Source organism: Empidonax traillii, unplaced genomic scaffold (assembly GCF_003031625.1).
Source record: "Empidonax traillii isolate 1590-97213 ecotype Southwest subspecies unplaced genomic scaffold, ASM303162v1 scaffold1543:size93701, whole genome shotgun sequence".
Taxonomy (NCBI): Eukaryota; Metazoa; Chordata; class Aves; order Passeriformes; family Tyrannidae; genus Empidonax; species Empidonax traillii.
Genome location: NW_020956736.1, coordinates 8,964 through 25,604, shown reverse-complemented (window position 1 = coordinate 25,604; position 16,641 = coordinate 8,964). Strand labels below are relative to the sequence as shown.

At 47.6% G+C, this 16,641-nt stretch overlaps 1 protein-coding gene across 1 annotated transcript in view; it reads left to right on the top strand.

Annotated features, from left to right (window-relative positions):
* Window positions 1-11,169, top strand: part of LOC114070407 (arf-GAP with GTPase, ANK repeat and PH domain-containing protein 1) — a gene marked incomplete at its 3' end in the record, with an annotated part of 79,260 nt that extends 68,091 nt beyond the window's left edge. The window contains exon 7 of the mRNA XM_027907776.1: window positions 11,001-11,169. Coding sequence (XP_027763577.1) covers window positions 11,001-11,169 — 169 coding nt within the window. The remainder of the gene's footprint in view (window positions 1-11,000) is intronic.
* Between the last annotated feature and the right edge of the window lie 5,472 nt (window positions 11,170-16,641).

Genomic DNA, 16,641 nt, shown 5'->3' with positions numbered 1-16,641 from the left:
GAGATTCCCTGGGATTGAGCTGGCCAGCTCTGTGTCACCTGGCCAGGAGGAGGCGAGGTGCCATTGTCTGGTGCCTTCCTGGTGTCGTGGAAGGGCTCTATTGTCCCTGGCAGCGCTGTGTGCACGTGTTAGTTTCTCATTGCTTTTGCAGACAATAGAGAACTTCTCCTCCACAGGCTCCCCTGGAGCTGCAGCGTCTCCCCCCAGAGTGAGAATCCATTGAGGTTGCGCGTAATTACTTTGAGATTAGAGGTAAATCCATCGGAGGTTAGGAGGAATCCATTTAAAGGAGAAGTAATTACTGGGCTGTAATTGTTTCCCTCCATCCCCCAGCCCAGGAAGGTGGTGCAGGGCTCTGTCTCCGTGCCTGGGTTGGGGGGGGTTTGTAATGTCACCACAGATATTTATTTACCTCAGCCACACCCCGGTACGGTTCGTGCTAAACTTTGTAGGCAGGAATGTCACCATTTCCTCTTGGGCATTGCCAGGTGAAGGTTTTTTTTTTTTTCCCCCCAAACAGGACTCTGATAATGTGTTTCTGGTTTGGTTTTGCAGGTTTTTTGTTTATCAGTTGCTTTTTTGCACGGCAAAGCCAAAGAAACTGCTGAATTTGAATAGTGCACTTACATTGCTATTTGGGATAATTTTGAGAAGTCAGGGCCTTATTCCTACCGACTTTCCCATTAAGTAGCAGTGAAGAAAAGAGCTTTTGCTAACCATCTTGAAGTCACTTTCCTTTGTATTAAAGCCTGGCTCTATTCTGACCACTTAGATTTGGGTTGTCTCAAATGTGCAGGCTCTTTCAGTTAATCCAAATGTTGCCATTTTAATTCCGGAGTGAATTTTTTTTTTAATTGGAGCGAAAGGTGGGCCTCTAGTGGTGGGAGGAGAAGTAAATTTAGAAGGTAATTGGGTCTGTCCAGCCTGTGGTTTGAGTCAGAACGTAACACCTGAGCTGGGAGGACCTGTTTCAATATTTAATGGCTGATGGCAAGCGCTGTATTGAGTGGAGATTTGGCCACAGGTGGATCAGTTGTCCCTGTCAGATGGGTTAGTGGCGGCTCAGGCACGAGGGAGAGTTCTTAGCGCAGAAAATATATAATGCGGGAATCAGGAGTGACATCCTCCTTGAAAGGACTGGCTACAGAATGAAAGGTTTTGGGGTGGGGAGTGAGAAATCAAATGAGGCCCTTTCTTGCAGAGGAGGTGTCCCTGGGAGGGTCAGGCCTGTTTGGCAGGGCAGCGTGCTGAAATGAGGGCGGCATTGTGCCAGCTAAATGAGGGACTGCTGATGCCACCAGGTTGATGTTTGACACAATAGCTCAATCCCTATCCTTTCTTTTCAAGAAAGTGGGGGGAGAGGAAAACGGGGAAAGAAAAATATATGTACATAAGCACCCTACTGTTTTCTGACTTGGTCATGTCAGGTTTTTTCAAGAGCCTCAAACCTTCCCATCCCTGGGGAGACTGAGGAGCTCCGCCGACAGAAAATGGTGGGGATAATGAGAGAGAACTTTGACCCTCAGGCTTCAAAGTTCACCAGAGCTCCCTATTCATCTTGGGCTTCTGGAGCAGAGCCGTGGAGGGGACGACTAAAATTCTGGCCGACGAATTCCACGCCAGCCTCCCCAAAGGGGGTCCCAGGGGAATTTGCTGAGGCGTCTCGTGGCTTTTAACGGCAGAGTGCCACGAGCGAGGGCTCCCGGAATGTGTTCGCCAGGATACCTGCTGGGCAGCACTGCTGCTTTATCTGAGCTTCCCCCCATGAATAGCTGAGTGCCTTTCACCACTGCCTGTCTGCCAGAGCTTGCCATCGTGCCACAGGGCAGCAGATGACAAAGCTTTAGCTGTGGATGTCTGTTTTCTGCTCGTGTGTCTTCATCATCATCATCGTCGCCGCCCCTCATTTGTGAAAAGAAGAAAAGGGGGAGGGGGGAAAAGGCTGAAGCCAGCCTTTTTGGTAAGGGCAGTTTACCCCTTTTATATATTGTGTGGTTTAGTTTGGATTTCAAATAAAAGCACAGTGCTTTTCAAATCGAAGCTTCCCCACGTGGGGGAAGAACAACTTCTTAAATGGGTGAGAAGGAAGGTGTAATGCCCATCTAGAACACACCTGGGACATAAACCCCTTGTGTCTACGCAGGAAGGTTGATGTTTGCTGGCTGCAGTCTTTAACCTTCCTCCTCACTGGTTTGGGGATTTGTAACTGTGATCTAGGGGGGAAAAAAACATACCTTTATTTCCTTGAAAGGGATGTGGATTCACCTGGTCTGCCCGATTAATCCAACAGGAGCCACAGTTCCAAACCCTTCCTTCCTTCCTTAAATGGGAGAGCAGCATGAGCCCCCTCAGAGGGGGCACTAGCAGTGCTGTTCTATCCTCAAATATACTGCAGGATGCTTTTTTTTTTTTTTTAAAAGGCAGCATTTCAGCCTGGTAAGGAGTCGGACCCAACCGCAGGTTAAACTTTGTGCAGGAGCTTCAACAACAAATTATATGGACACATCTTCTCAGAAAACCCTACAAATCCCCAGACCCTGTAAAATTCTTTAGGACTTCAGGTGTCATTTGAGCTTTCTTTGCTTGGCCATCTCCTCCAGGAAAAGTGGTCTTGGTGAGAAATGGGAGGCTGTTGAGAACGTCCTCTGTGTGGGGTATCTGAAGTGTTGTGGCTCCGCTCGCTTTCCTCAGGTCCAACAATACTCAGCATTTTTCTCAGAGCTGCAGCTGAAATTTTTTGGTTGTTACCAGCTCTTATATATGATTTTCCTGAATTCTTTGGGAGCAGAAAGCCTGCTTGCAAATCAGCTCTTCCACCTCTCCTCGTGTTTCAGAGAGCAGTGGGGTGGCTGGGCTGCGTGGCCGTTCGGCACTGGGAGCTGGCTCCAGCCTTCCCAGTCAGGAATATCTCCCCCTACCAGGCTCAGCCTTGTTTCCAGGGCTGTGTTACCTCAGGCAGTTCAGTAGCTCCCAAGTGTGTTGTTTGTGTTGCCTGAACAGAAATATTCCTGCCATTGCATATTCCTAGAATACCATCCTGTATGCCTGTTTTTCCCCCCCCGGTTTTGCTTTGCAGGAATGTAAAGCTGGATATTAGCTGGCTCTGGAAGCCCTTTTAACTGGCCTTTCCTATCAACAGCTGATCCTCCAGTTAGGCTTTGGTAAACATACACTCAGACTGACAAAAGGAGGTGTCCAAGATCAGCTTGGACGGGGCTTGGAGCAACCTGGTCTAGTGGAAGGTGTCCCTGCCCTTGGCAGGGGGTGGAATGAGATGAGCTTTGAGGTCCCTTCCAACCCAAACCACTCCATAATTCTGTGTTATTTTTCACGTAAGATGTGGCTCTGCCTCCTGAAGGAGGAGTGAGCAAAGCAAATGCTGCACAGCTACAGTTTGAGTATTGATGAAGATAAACCAGGAGCATGTGTGCGTTTTTCTTGTAGTTACTATTGCATCCATTAACATGCCTAAAACGTTGGTTAAGATAGAAAAAATGATCTGTAGGCACAGTTACAAAATCTTTGTATAGTAATTTCTCATTTCCATCATGGTGATGAGATGATGCCCAGTTTTAGTACTCACCACAACTTGCATTCTTTCCTCAAGGCAACATTCCTTTGCCTCAGGGCAACATTCTCCTTTCTAACAGTATTACTTACATTTCCCAGAGCTTTCATTTCTTAATTATTACATGTTTTATTTATATAAATATAAATATTTATATTTATATATTTATATATCTATATATTTATTTATGTGCTTTTAGGGGGGTAAAGATACCAAACAGCAGAAGAGGCTTCTCTGAGGTGGTGTAGCTGTACAGATCGCTCAGTCAGCTTTATAACTTCCTAAAAGCTTCTTTATTATCTTATTGGGAAAGATGTAACGGAGTGAAGATCAACTTGGGAGAAAAATGTAAAACTGAAGATCTTGGAATCACAGAATCTCCTGAGTTGGAAGGGACCTACAAGGTTCATCCATCCATTCCAGCTCTCATTCCCAGTCTGTCTTTACATCCAGGATTGCCCCATCTCCCAGGTGCAGAATCCAGCACTTGTTAAACTCCATGGGGTTGGTGATGGCCCATCTCTGATGTGTTGGGGTCTCTCTGCCCTCGAGGGAGCCAACAGTCAATAATGTGGCAACTGCAGAGCTGGGCAAAGCTGGAGCAAACGCACATTTCAGCATCATATCCGTCTGCTCTGTCTTCAGAAAGTCAAGGGAAATTCCTGGGATCAGAATGAGTTGCAGTTTAAATGGAAGAAGCCAAGCCATTAATTAGTCAGGGGTGTTTATAAAATGAGAGCTTCGTGTCCGGCCGAGCAAACTGCTGTGGGTGTAAATGCTTCATAAATTACTCAGGATGGTAAAACTCTGGCTTGTCTTTTACAGCAGCTCCCTTTACAAAGGCTGAACGAGAAGTGAAGTGCAGAGGGAAGAGTTTTCTTAAAACTGTATGAAAATGGGTGATCTGTTTACAGGAAGACCAGTGTTTGGTTGCTGTTGTGTTCTGAGTGTTGCCCTGACTTCATCCCCTGCCCCTGGAACACCGATGGAGCAGATTAACACCACAGTATAGACACAGGCAATGCTTTTTATTACTGAAATTTAATGTTCTCGGTTCCCAATGTGAATAAAACAGATTGGTGATGACCTTCTTTTTGTCAGGACACTGCGCTTTAGAGTGATCAGCGGTTTTCCGGAGTGCCTTTTCATTCCTCTCTTCTCCTCAGAAAATAACATTTCATTGCTTTTCTTAAGATTAACTATGTATGATGAAGCTGAGCGGCATTACCCCCATGTTTATATGCGAGGGGGGGGGAGGGGTTGCTGATTCCCCAGCACCATTTGATGAGTATATTCCACCGTGGCTCGTAACCCGGCGGTCGGTCCCTGGCTGGGGTCCTTCCTGGGAGAAAAGCAGGAGGGCGAGGACTTGGGAGACTTTTCGTGGTGTTTTTTTGTTGGTTTTTTTTTTTGTTTTTTTCTGAGGTGTGCCCGTGGCCCCAAATGGAAACCAATCAAGGAGCGATTTATGTTCATTAAGGGCTTGTCAAAACTGAAAAATTTTCTAATCAACAGCGGCGTGGCGGCGGCCCCTCCATGGCTGGGAGTGTCGCCTCGGCGGCAGCGGCTATTTGCCTGTTACAACTCTAGGCTAGGAATCCACTGATGATTACATTAGGCTAAGCTGCGAAGTAAATGAACCATGGCTTATTTAGGTGCAACTAGCTTCAGTGTAGTCCTGCCCCGCAGGGCACTTTATAGCGTTTTATGGCTTTAAAATTAGTGTAGCTTCCCATTTGCTGCAGGGTGCTGCATGTTATGCCTTTGAACTCAATAAGCAAAGGGAAGGGGGCCTTTTGTGTTTTTTTGTTGTTTTTTTTTTTTTTTTTTTCCCCCCCCCCCCCCTTCCTTTTCTTCTTTTTTTTCAGTTTAGCAATTTTGTTTTGCATCTTTTCCAGACGGTGTTTCGCCATAAAAATGTCTGACTGCCACAGAGAGGCACAAAAGTCAGGGCTCCTTCCGTTTCCTGCTCTGCTCCGGTTTGGGGAGGGGGGAAAAAAAGGGTTTGGTTTGTTGCTGATGAGGGTGAACAATAGCTTTTGTGGGTCCAATAGGTCATCTCACAGGATTAGAATTGTCTTTCAAAAAAACACGCTGCACGCAGTCTTTAAAATGTCATCCAGAGGTGCAACCATAAACTTTCGTTTCCATAATAATTTTTATTGCGCCTCAGATCAGGAAACACTATTTCAACCCCGGTAAGTGGAGCCTTAGGAGTGTTACGTCCAATGGAATGGTGGGGGGAAACTGCCATGAAGTGCAGGTGTTTTTTATAGAATCAGGGAACGGTTGGGGATGGAAGGGACATGAAAGCTCATCTCGTTCCACTCCGTGCCTTGGGCAGGGACACCTTCCACTAGACCAGGTTGTTCAGAGCCCCATCCAACCTGGCCTTGGACACTTCCAGGGATGGGGAAGAAGCTCATCAAAAGCACAGTGTAAAACCAGGGACAGAACTGGGAAGGATTCTAGGCCTGGACCCGTTCCTAGAGTTGGAAAAACAAGCTTCTAAGAGATTTGAATAGCTGAAAAGGGGAAAAAAATAAATGTGATATTCATAGCTGTGTACTGTTATAGCCACGGAAAGTCAGTGCTCTCAGAGGGTCTCTCCTTTCATATGTTGTGCACTGGAAAAGGTGGCAGTGGAAAAGGTGGGAGAAACATGCTCCCTCTAGGAGGGAGCTGGTAGTTTTTTAAATTCCATTTAATTGAATTTTTTAAATTCAATTTAAATTCCAGTGTTATGACACATGGTGATGCCTAGGGAGGTGGTTCAGTGTGAGCTTTGAAACCCTTTCACCCATGATGTGAAACCTTTTTTGATATCCATGGTTTTGATAACCAACCTGAGCCATGGATAGGACAAGGAGGAGGGGGTGGCTTCAGCTGAGGGAGGGTAGATTTAGATTGGATATTAGGAAGAAATTCTTCTCTCTGAGGGTGGGGAGGCCCTGGCACAGGTTGCCCAGAGAAGCTGTGGCTGCCCCTGGATCCCTGGAAGTGTCCAAGGCCAGGTTGGATGGGGCTTGGAGCAACCTGGGCTGGTGGAAGGTGTCCCTGCCCATGGCAGGGGTTGGAAAAGGAAGGTCTTTAAGGTCCCTTGCAGCCCCAACCATTTACTGATGATAATTCAATGCTGCCACATGCTCAGTGGTCCTTTAGTGAGGTATTTGAGAGGGCTATGATAGACCTGAACGATGGGAGTTTGTGTCCCCAGCTTCATGGGAGCAGCAGCCAGCAGATTCTGCCTTTCCCCTAGTCTGATCCATGTGTCCTTCCCCCCCAAAAAACGGGGCCAAGCAGGCGGCAGCAGCCCTAAGTGTGGCTGTGGAAGAGGAGATGTTTGCCTGCTGTCAGTCTCCTGGGCTGGAACCGCCACGTAGCCTGGGTTCAGCTCGTGGCCCTCGGTGGAGTGTCTCCTCCAGCTTTGAGGGCCATCAGGAGTCGCTGCCGTGTGCGGCAGCAAATTTAGCAAGCGCTGGTGTTCAGGAACAAAGAGGGCCCCTGAAACAGCAGTGACTGTTTTTGGTAGGTCTGTTTAGAAAACATGATCATACCCATTTGCTCAATTTGCATGTCTGAAAGGCTTCTGCTCGGTTAATTGGTGAAATTAATTTCTGCTGTTGTAAACAGAGAGCTGTATTAAGAGCAGAACTGAAGTAATTTTACTTTACATTATTCCGTGTCATGGCACATCGTTTCTTTCTTACTCAAGGCAATTCATTTCGTGGTGCTGTCAAGTGATACTTGGTGTCATCTCCAGCTGATGCCGTGGTTTTGATCCCCCCTCCTCTCCCCGATTATTTTAGCAGTTTGTTTAGTCCTGTAGATAATGGTCAGTGCCCTTGAGTCAGTCGAATTAACACCTCGGAGCCACTGCCGGTGACCTCGGGATGAAAAGCGATGGGAATCGACGTGGCGGGGGGGGGATCATTGATGGATTGGCGCATCCCGGCGGCGGCGGCATCGCCCCAAAGCTGACTAAGATGGAGCTGCCAGTTAGTGCTGACTGCGGGCCATCACCTGCGTTTGGGGGGGGATAGAGCCTGGACAGGGCTGGGTCCGAGGAGTTCCCGGAGCCGGGACACAGCGTGCCATCCCGTCCCACTCCGCTCCGGCTCCTGCTGGCTCTGAGAGGCAGCTGATGCGATGCAGCCCCTCCGTTCCCGGAGGGAGCGCTCCGGGATGCGGGGCCCTGATGGGGCCGGGGTGGGTCCTGCTGACCTGCTGGCTCGGTCCCCCCCGCCGGGGAAGGAGGAGGAGGAGGAGGGAGCCGAGCGAAGCCGAGCTGTTCGCCGGCGAGCCCCCCGGTCCCCCCTCGCCCGCAGCTCGCGATCGCTGGCAGGTTTCTCTCACTGCACCTCATTTGCATCTGGGACATCAATTAGCATGTTTGTTGAGGCTAATTGAATGAAACTCAATCATAGCTCTTAATTGCTTGACTATGTGAAAAGAAATCACATTAATGCAGCTAATTAAGTGTATGGCAATAGATGCAACATAATTAGGAGCGAAATGTAAAAAACAAGCGATGGCGAAGGTGTGGGGGACCGGGGCACCAGCTTCTCCTCTAAGCCACATGTTTGGGGAGGGGTCCCTCTCCTTTGCTGCTTGCTTTATTTTTCTTCTTTTTTTTTTTATTTTTTTTTTCCCCCTGCCTTGCTGAGTGATGAACACGGACAAGTTGAGAAGAAAAATGCAAATGGATTCACAATTACTACTTTTTCAAGCTGTTGAGGGGCAGAAGATGGCACGTCTGGGGTGGCCCACTGTTGAGTGGGCTCTAGGGACTTGTTAAGTGCTGTTTAAAAGTACTTGGCTTTGAATTACCCTCATGCCTTGTTAAAGGGTTTTTTTTCCCCCTTTTTTCTCGGATCAGCATTTTCTACAACTAACATCTCGGGGAGTTATCTCTGTACCATTTGCATATCAAAATCTGGCTTGCTGTCTTCTCTTTAACGCAGCATATTCCAGATGACAGCAAGACCCTCATCTGTTCTAATCTGATCAAACCCTCCATTGCGCTTCTGAAGCCGCCACATTATTTTGTGGTTTGAAGTTTCTATTCCCCGAGCGGGATCTGACGGGGGAGCTCCCTCCGCCGGCTGGGAATGTGGGCCCGGCCCCCTCCCTCCTCGGGGGGCAGGGGGGGGGGGATGCACAGATTATCGCTATGCATTCTGCACACAATGAAAGAGCCTTTATTATTTACATTTGATATATCCCCATAAATATTTAAGCTGACATTAATACCTACGTGGCATCTGTTGTGCTCGGGCACTCCGGTCTAATAGTGGCGTGGCTGGCAACGCGTTTGTTTTCTGTTTGCCAACATTCGCTTGCTCTCTCAAATGGTTTATGGCTCACCTTAAGCCCGGTTCAATCCCAATTAAAAGGGCTTTAATAACGCCCTGTCACATCTCAGGAGCTGGCGGGGAAGTCGTTTCGTCTGAAGAATCTGGAATAAAAACACCTCCTTGCGCGGTGGAAGCGGAGCGCTCTGTGGCTGCACGTGAAATGAAACATGTCTATTAGGAAAGAGCACGTGCTGAGGTTTAGTCACTCTCTGATTAAGCCTCACTTTAGAGCCCATAAGCAATAAATGCTCAATTATCTCCTGCTTATTGTATTTTAATTTGCGAAGAACTGACACCCAACAAGAAAGTTCCGCCAACTTGGTAATTTATGGACGAAACGCTTTTGTTCATCTCCGTCTAACACCTAGTAAGGGAATTTTCCTTAATGGATTGCCTTTGTTTCTTTTGGCAGCAGAGCTCTGTGTCCTCTCCCCACGAATTGTTCAGGCCCCACCTTTTACTGTTCTCAGCTAGGGAGAAATAAGCTGGTGTGATGGCTTAGTCTGGGCGGTTTTATCACAGAATTCTGTTAACTGGGAAGAAATTAATGCCGGTCCTAGGTTTTTTTGATGGATTTTGAGCAGAGTGTATAATTTGCATTGTAAAAGCTGCCAAAGGTGAAAGAATCTTGATGAGGGAGCTGATTGTTCCCTGCACTGTGGCAGCAGTGATACAGATCTGGGGTACGCTCAGTGAAATGGATGCTCTGGTGGTGTCCAGGTCTGTGCAGGCACTCTGTCATCTAACACCCGTCATCTGGCTGAACCTTGCCCTGATGACTTGGACAAAGGGGAGGAGGTACATCTTAGCCCATGCAGGTGCCCACGGTGTCACCCAGGTCTCTGTGAGGTGATCAGGTTCTGTCTGAAAAGCAGTTAAGACTTTCTGCCTCCCCACAGAAGTGGCTCAGGAATTCCATTCCCCTGGTCTCCAGCTCAGCTCAAGAACTTCAGCCCAGATCTTTTGCCAACCAGTTCATGCTACTGTTTTCCTCTTGGGGTGTTTAATCATGGAGTCACAGACTGGTTTGGGTTGGAAGGGACCTTAAACACCATCCTGTTCCACCTCCCACCAGCCCAGGTTGCTCCAAGCCCCATCCAGCCTGGCCTTGGACACTTCCAGGGCTGGGGCAGCCACAGCTTCTCTGGGCAACCCAGATGTCTTTTTGTGCAGTGATCTTGTCCCTTGTCACCCTTGATTCTGCTCTCCTGTGTGTCCCCTCTTGCGTGTCCTCTGTAGGACACCATCTCTTTTGTTTCTTTTGGCACCCTCAGAGTTGCTCCAGTTTCAAGCACTTTATCTGGAATGTGAGTAACCACAACCCTGTGTACCAGGAAATGACAACTTAGGTGTCTTGTGGTGTCATTCACCGTCTCTCCTGGAAACATCCCTGCTGAATGTATCCCAGGGTGGCAGCCTCAGTGCCTGTCTGACCGTAGTCAATTGCTTTCTGATAAAAACACCATTTTTATGTGTCTCGTTTGCCCTTCTATTTCTTTCCCCATTTGGGCTTTCCAAACAGGAATTAGCAAAAGCCTTTTCCACTTCTGGCTCTCAGCTTTTAGTGTTTCCTCTAATCAGGTGCAATTTGCATGGGTTTTTTTCCCCTTCTGTGATTTCTCGTGTGAGCGGAGGAAGGGTCTGACATTGTAAGGCAGCAGAGTTGGAATTGCCCAAACCTTCCCCTCCGGTGCCCTTTTTCTGCCTGCTGACCCATTTCAGCCAAATCTGAGGAGCAGATAAGGGCATAAAGCACCGGCAGAGAGGAGGCACAAGTAAATGTGCTCATGAGGGACGCTTAGCTTTGCCACCTCTCTTTGGGACCTTCTGGCTGGTGAACTCCTCCATGTAGTAGCTCAGAGCAGACTCCATCTGGTAGTTTGAGGGTGGAGTGGAGAGCTCCAGACTTTTGGGATTAATTGTGGTAGCAAGGGATCTGTCAAGAAAATGGAAGGGAGGGGAAAACCGTACGGTGGGTGCTGCCAGAGTCTTGTGGAACCAGGTTGATTTAGTTCTGTTGTTCGTGGAAATGCCTGTTTGACGTTGGGCTTTGGGTCTCTTTCCCCCCTTGCCAGGACTACATGCAGAACGTTCACGGGAAGGAGATCGACCTGCTGAGAACCACTGTGAAGGTCCCTGGGAAGAGGCCACCCCGAGCCACGTCAGCCTGTGCCCCCATTTCCAGTCCCAAAACCAACGGCCTCTCCAAGGACATGAGCAGTTTACACATCTCGCCAAATTCAGGTAAGAGGGCACCGTGCTGGGGGAAAAAAAAAGGCATTTCCAGTGCCTGCAGGTTGTTGTCACGTGTGAGTGGGGTGGGGATGGTGTCTGTTAATGGTGTCCAAGGCCAGGCTGGACGGGGTTTGGAGCAACCTGGGCTAGTGGGAGGTGTCCCTGCCCACGGCAGGGGAGTTGGAGCTAAGTGGTCTTTAAGGTCCCTTCCAATCCAAACCGTTCCGTGATTCTGTGATTTACAAATCCACCCATGGGGAACTTTTCAAGCCCTGGCTGCTGGTGTGTCCTACGCAAGAGATTCTCTGAGTAGCCTTCAGTGTCTGTCATTGTATATTTGTTAACCTTACGCTTGCCAAAACCTTACATATTTTCACAGAAATTATCAAATGGGAAGGATTGATCATCTATTAGGTCGAGTACTTAGGAAAAACAAATGCTGTGTGATTTGAAAGGGCTCGTTGTGGCTTCCTGGTGGGATCCACAGCTCTTCTTTCTGCTTTTAGAAGGATTCATAATTTTGGACTTTCCAAGAGCAAGGTTCTTCTGTAGAAAGTCGTTTTAATTAGTTTATGGAAGTAGTTTATGGCTCCTTGAGAGCTCTAAACAAAGGAGTTTATTGTTCCCTGAAGTACTTGTCCATACAGCTGAGTGGATTTTAAAAAATTGCCATTAAGAGAAAACATTTTGAGACGATTTATCTTGTGGAATGTGCAGCTCATCCAAAACTCCTAATGGTGTAGTGGAAGTTTCTGTCAGCATATTTGGGATGGTGTCCATAAAGTGCTGAGTGCCTTTTGCAATTATGAACAACACAGACCCTTCCAGCATGTGCCAAAGGCCCATCCACGCACACTCCTGTCCCCGTGGAACACCCACCGGGATCAGCAGCCGTGGGAAGGAGCTCAGTCACCCGGATGTTCAGGAGTCTTCCCTGGAATGGCAGTGGTTCACCTGGTGCTTCCCAGAATCCCAGAATGGGTTGGGTTGGAAGGCGACTCAAAGGTCATCTCGTTCCAGCCCCCACAGCTTCCAGTCGAGGTGTTAATTCCCTGTGTTTCTGCGGTGTGTGTGTGTTCCCCTGCATTAGGAGAAAATGGAGTTTTGTCTCTTCCAAACGGGAATGCTGCTGGTTGAGATGGGTTTTTGAAGTGGTGCCGCTGAGCAGACACCCCTGCAGTCTGCTGTTTAATTTGGATGACTGGGTGCAGGGAGTGCTTTTGCTTTTCAGTATGTTTTGTAATTTAAGGAAGAAGAGTGCTGGGCTGAGTGGATAAACCAGGGGTAAGATGTTCCAGTTGGAGATTTCTGCTTTTAAGCCGTTTGAACACAGGCAAAAATTACTTGACTGCTCCAGATAAGTGCGTTTTTGAAAACACATTCAGAGATGTGGGATAAAATAAAATTTATAGCGTGGAATTGTCATGGTTTTGCATATGCTCTGATTGCCAGGTCAGGGGGGAGGCTTTCCATGACAATTCAGGGCACACAGCTCTCCCTGGCAGTGGTGGGAGCACCATGTGTGTGTGTCCTGGCCAGCCTGAGGTTTGATCACGCTGAGGCAAGTTCATTAGTCCAGAAAGTGCAAATGCTGGAAAGCAGCTCTGCTTTTAGATGCTGGATTTCAAATAACACCATGGGAGTAACTGGAGCTTCTGTCCTCTCTCTTGGTTTCTTCATCACGTTGCTCAGAAATACTGAAAGACTTTGCTGTTGTTGGTGTCTGGTGCTTGTTACTGGATTAAAAGCAAACATGAAAAGGAACTGCTCGTCAGGAAAGTATTACTTAAAAAAAAAAAAAAAAAAACCACAACAAAGAAATGAAAATGAAATTAGGAAAGTGGAAGGGCACACTGGATCTGGGAAGTCCTGCCAGCAGCTCAGCCCTGCCTCAGTCCACGTGTCCCTCCCCAACATTCTTGTGTTTAGGTGAGGCTGAAAAGCTGCATTGCAGAGAGGGATTTTGAAACAGGGGAATATGAATACGGGGAAAAAAAGATGCTGTCCCAGGCTGTGCCTGGTTTGCTAGTCTGAACCTTGCTGTGGTCAGGTATTTTGGTCACAGCTTCTGATGGGTGGGAGACCTGTGCTTGGTTCTGGAGTGCCAGATGTATCTGCAGTTACCTGTCACGCAGCTAAAAACATCTACAAATTACCCCTTGCAGGCTGTGCTGCTGTCTCAGAGCTTTCCTTGGCTTGTGTAGGCCTTTAAAGTTGATCACAGGGCTGAACTTGTTACTGGTTTTTCACGGGGAGGTTTCTGTGCGTGGATGAGGCTTGAACCACACAGAAAGAGCCAGCACTTGCTATTTTTATTTTTAGGCCTGTAAATTCACCATATTCTCACTGTTGCATGTTACCTCTTCCCCAGAGCAGTCCCGTGGTGCTTATCTTAAATGATGTCTTCATTTGAAGATGATGATGGTCAGTGAAACACTGTTTGGAGGCTGCCCCTTAAGGATGGATGTCAGTGCCAGCTTGGCCAGCAGATCTGTAGATTAGGTGCCTGTTGGATTCCCTCTAACTGACGTGTTCTGAATTAATTTTTCGTGAGTGCTCAGCAGATAGTTTTCTCTGGCTCTTGGTGGAAATTCTTGCGATTCATCTTTCCCGAGGGGCTTCCCATGGCACTGCTTATGGGCAGGGTAGAAGGAATTAGGGTGATGCTGTGAATTCAGGAGGGGCAAACTCAGTTGTTTGGCAATCCAAGTTGTACCAGCCCAGCAGGAGGTGCAAGGTTTGCCGTTAGGGGGGTCACATGCAGGAGGTGAAGTTTAAAAGCCTGTCGTTCCTGGCAGGTGGAATTTTGTTGTGCTTTGTGGCATTTCTGCTCTAAATACGATTGTTTTCCTGGTTTTAAAGACTTTGACAAGCAGACGTAAAATAACCATCTCTCAGTGACAGTTATCCCAGTCCATACATGTTTTCATCCCAAACAAAGCAGGTGTCTCTGGGTAATAATAATTATCTTATCAGCAAAAGCCAAGTTCCAGTCCTTGAGAATTTCCATTTCAGAGATGTGAAAAAAAAATGAAGATCTTTACGAGAATAGATGAAGAGAAAAAAACCTCCGGATCTTCACTCTCTCTCCTGGGTTTCCACTGTCACAAGGGCTGGGAAAATCCTTTTCCCTTGGCATCAGGTCATAATCATGGATGGTACACACGGTCACAGTCGTGGTAGGACACTGTCCAAGCTGAAGTGAAACAGCATTAGGGAAAAGGAATGTTTTCTGTGCTCTGTCACAAAAAAAAAAGACGAGTGCCTGGAAGGTGAGGCTGCTCTGCTGCTGCAAAGCCAGACCCTGCCTGGAAAAAGGTTGACTTTTAGTTGAAAACTGGCCTCTGGGCTTTCTTGGATGGTGCAGTTTGGGGTTTATCCCTGAAAGAACTGGGATTCTGTGTGGCAGCTTCTCCCAGAAAATAAAGAGAGATGGGGTGTTGTTCTAGCTGTGTTATCTATGTTATATCTAGGCTTGTTAACCATGGCTTTAGGAGAGTCACTGTTCTTGTAAGCTAGCTTGGTGGGAATCTGTGAGTTGGGGGAAATAGGTGTTTATTCCCTTTAATCTAAAATTGTGTTACTTTTCTGGTATCTTAGCGATGCTTAAGCGACCGAAATTTAAATTAAACTTACGTGGCACTGAGCATCATTCTGTTGATGCAGCTCAGTTGGAAGTCCTTCAGAAAAGGATAAGTCTTGGACTTGCTCAATTCCAACTCTCTCTAACGATGCAGCAGGGCCAGAGTCCTGTCCATCCCACTGGCCAGTTTGGAAGCTGACTCAGCCCTTGTTGGCTTCAGAGGAGAAGTTGGGTCCAGGTTTCATTTACTCCCCAGCTGGGTTGGATTTGAGCTGATTGACCTGAAGGTGAACTTGTTCCCGAAATCCCTCCCAGGGAGGTCATTTATTCCTTCTCCTCTCCAAACAACCCAAAGCCTGAGCCCGCAGCAAAAGCCACTGATGTAGAAAGTTCACGTCTAAAAATAGCTTATGGGTGTAGAGATAAATTGTTTCCTGATTAACACTTCATTCGAATAATTTGGTGCCATTACATTTCCTTGGAGTAGTGACTGTACAGTATGTGAAGCATCCCAAAATGTGTGAGTTCCAGGCCATCATTAAGGGTGCTAAAGGTTGTTATCTGCTAACTCTGGGTGACATTTCAGATGTCACAGGAGTGGCGGCTTCACATTCTTATCAGTGTGAGTTTTCTGGCTGTTATTAACTGTGATCATCTATCAAATAAATCATCGGTGGTTTTTGTAGACCATACAATAATTTCTTTTTTTTTTTTTTTTAATTGGAGGGCGCTGTGAGGATTCAGATGTTGTGATCAGGCTGATGATGAGTAAAAATGTTTTATCAAGCCAAGAGCTCACAGGCAGTTGCTCCACAGCCTGTAGATCGTGGCTGCCTTTGCAGGCAGATGCCAAACCGAGTCCTAAATTCTTGAATGTGCTCCGAATTCTTTACCTGTAGGTGCCTGAGGTTGTGTGCTGGGGCACTGTGGCCTCGACAGAGCCAGGTTTGACCTGGTGTGGTTCCCACAAGCTGGTTGTTGGGAGGTATTTGTTTGGCAGTCTGACGAGGGGACGTGAGGTGATCGGACAGAACGCGAAACGTGGGGTTTGTGGCTTTGTCACAGACCACAAATACAAGTTTGTGACTTACTTTTGTCGTTAATCACCCGAGTCAATTTTCCATTTGGTTGGGTTTGCTGTTAGCTCAGTGATACACAGCTGCAGCAAATGGAAGGAGAATTTGTCAGTTTGCTCGTTTCCGAGGGGAAAAAAAAAAAAAGCCCAATTTGAAGTGCATCCGAGATTTCCCTTTCATCCCACTAGAGGGGGATCCCTCAAGGTCATCTTCTCCCGTTCCTGCGCACTAGGATTTGCTCTTTCCAGAACTAGAGAGCAAGAAACTTCCACTGAGAGTACCCTGTGTCCCTCAGTAATGGGGGGGGAAAAGGAGCAGGGCACGTGTTAGCCTCAATAAAATAAGTATTTGATAAAATAACTGCACTTGGTAAATATTGGGGGGGAAAAAAGAGTCTGCTTAGGTTTTCTCTTCAGGGAGAGAAGGGAGAAAGGGACTATTTAAGGATCCTTTCTAGAGGTGGGCAAACGGCGATGGTGAGGTGGGTTGAGGGTAGGGATGTGTGTCAGGGAGCCTCAGGAGGGTGGCAGGCAAGCTGCAGTCGGTGCTGCTTTCCCCCTGCTTGATTTTCGTGCCGTGTCCTGAATCAAACCCCGGCTCTGCCCTGTCCACCTGGCGCAATCCCCGCCGATTCCCCACGGCTGCTCCGCGTGGTGCCGGCCGGTTGGATGTTCAGACCCTTTGCAGGGTTGTTCGTTCTTTTCCCCCCCCCCCCGGTGATTCGAAGACATTAAAGCCATCAGGAGGGTTGAAGCTGATTTACCAAACGGGGGAGGGGGGGAGAAAAAAAAAAATTCACAAATGTGTTTGGAGTATTGAACT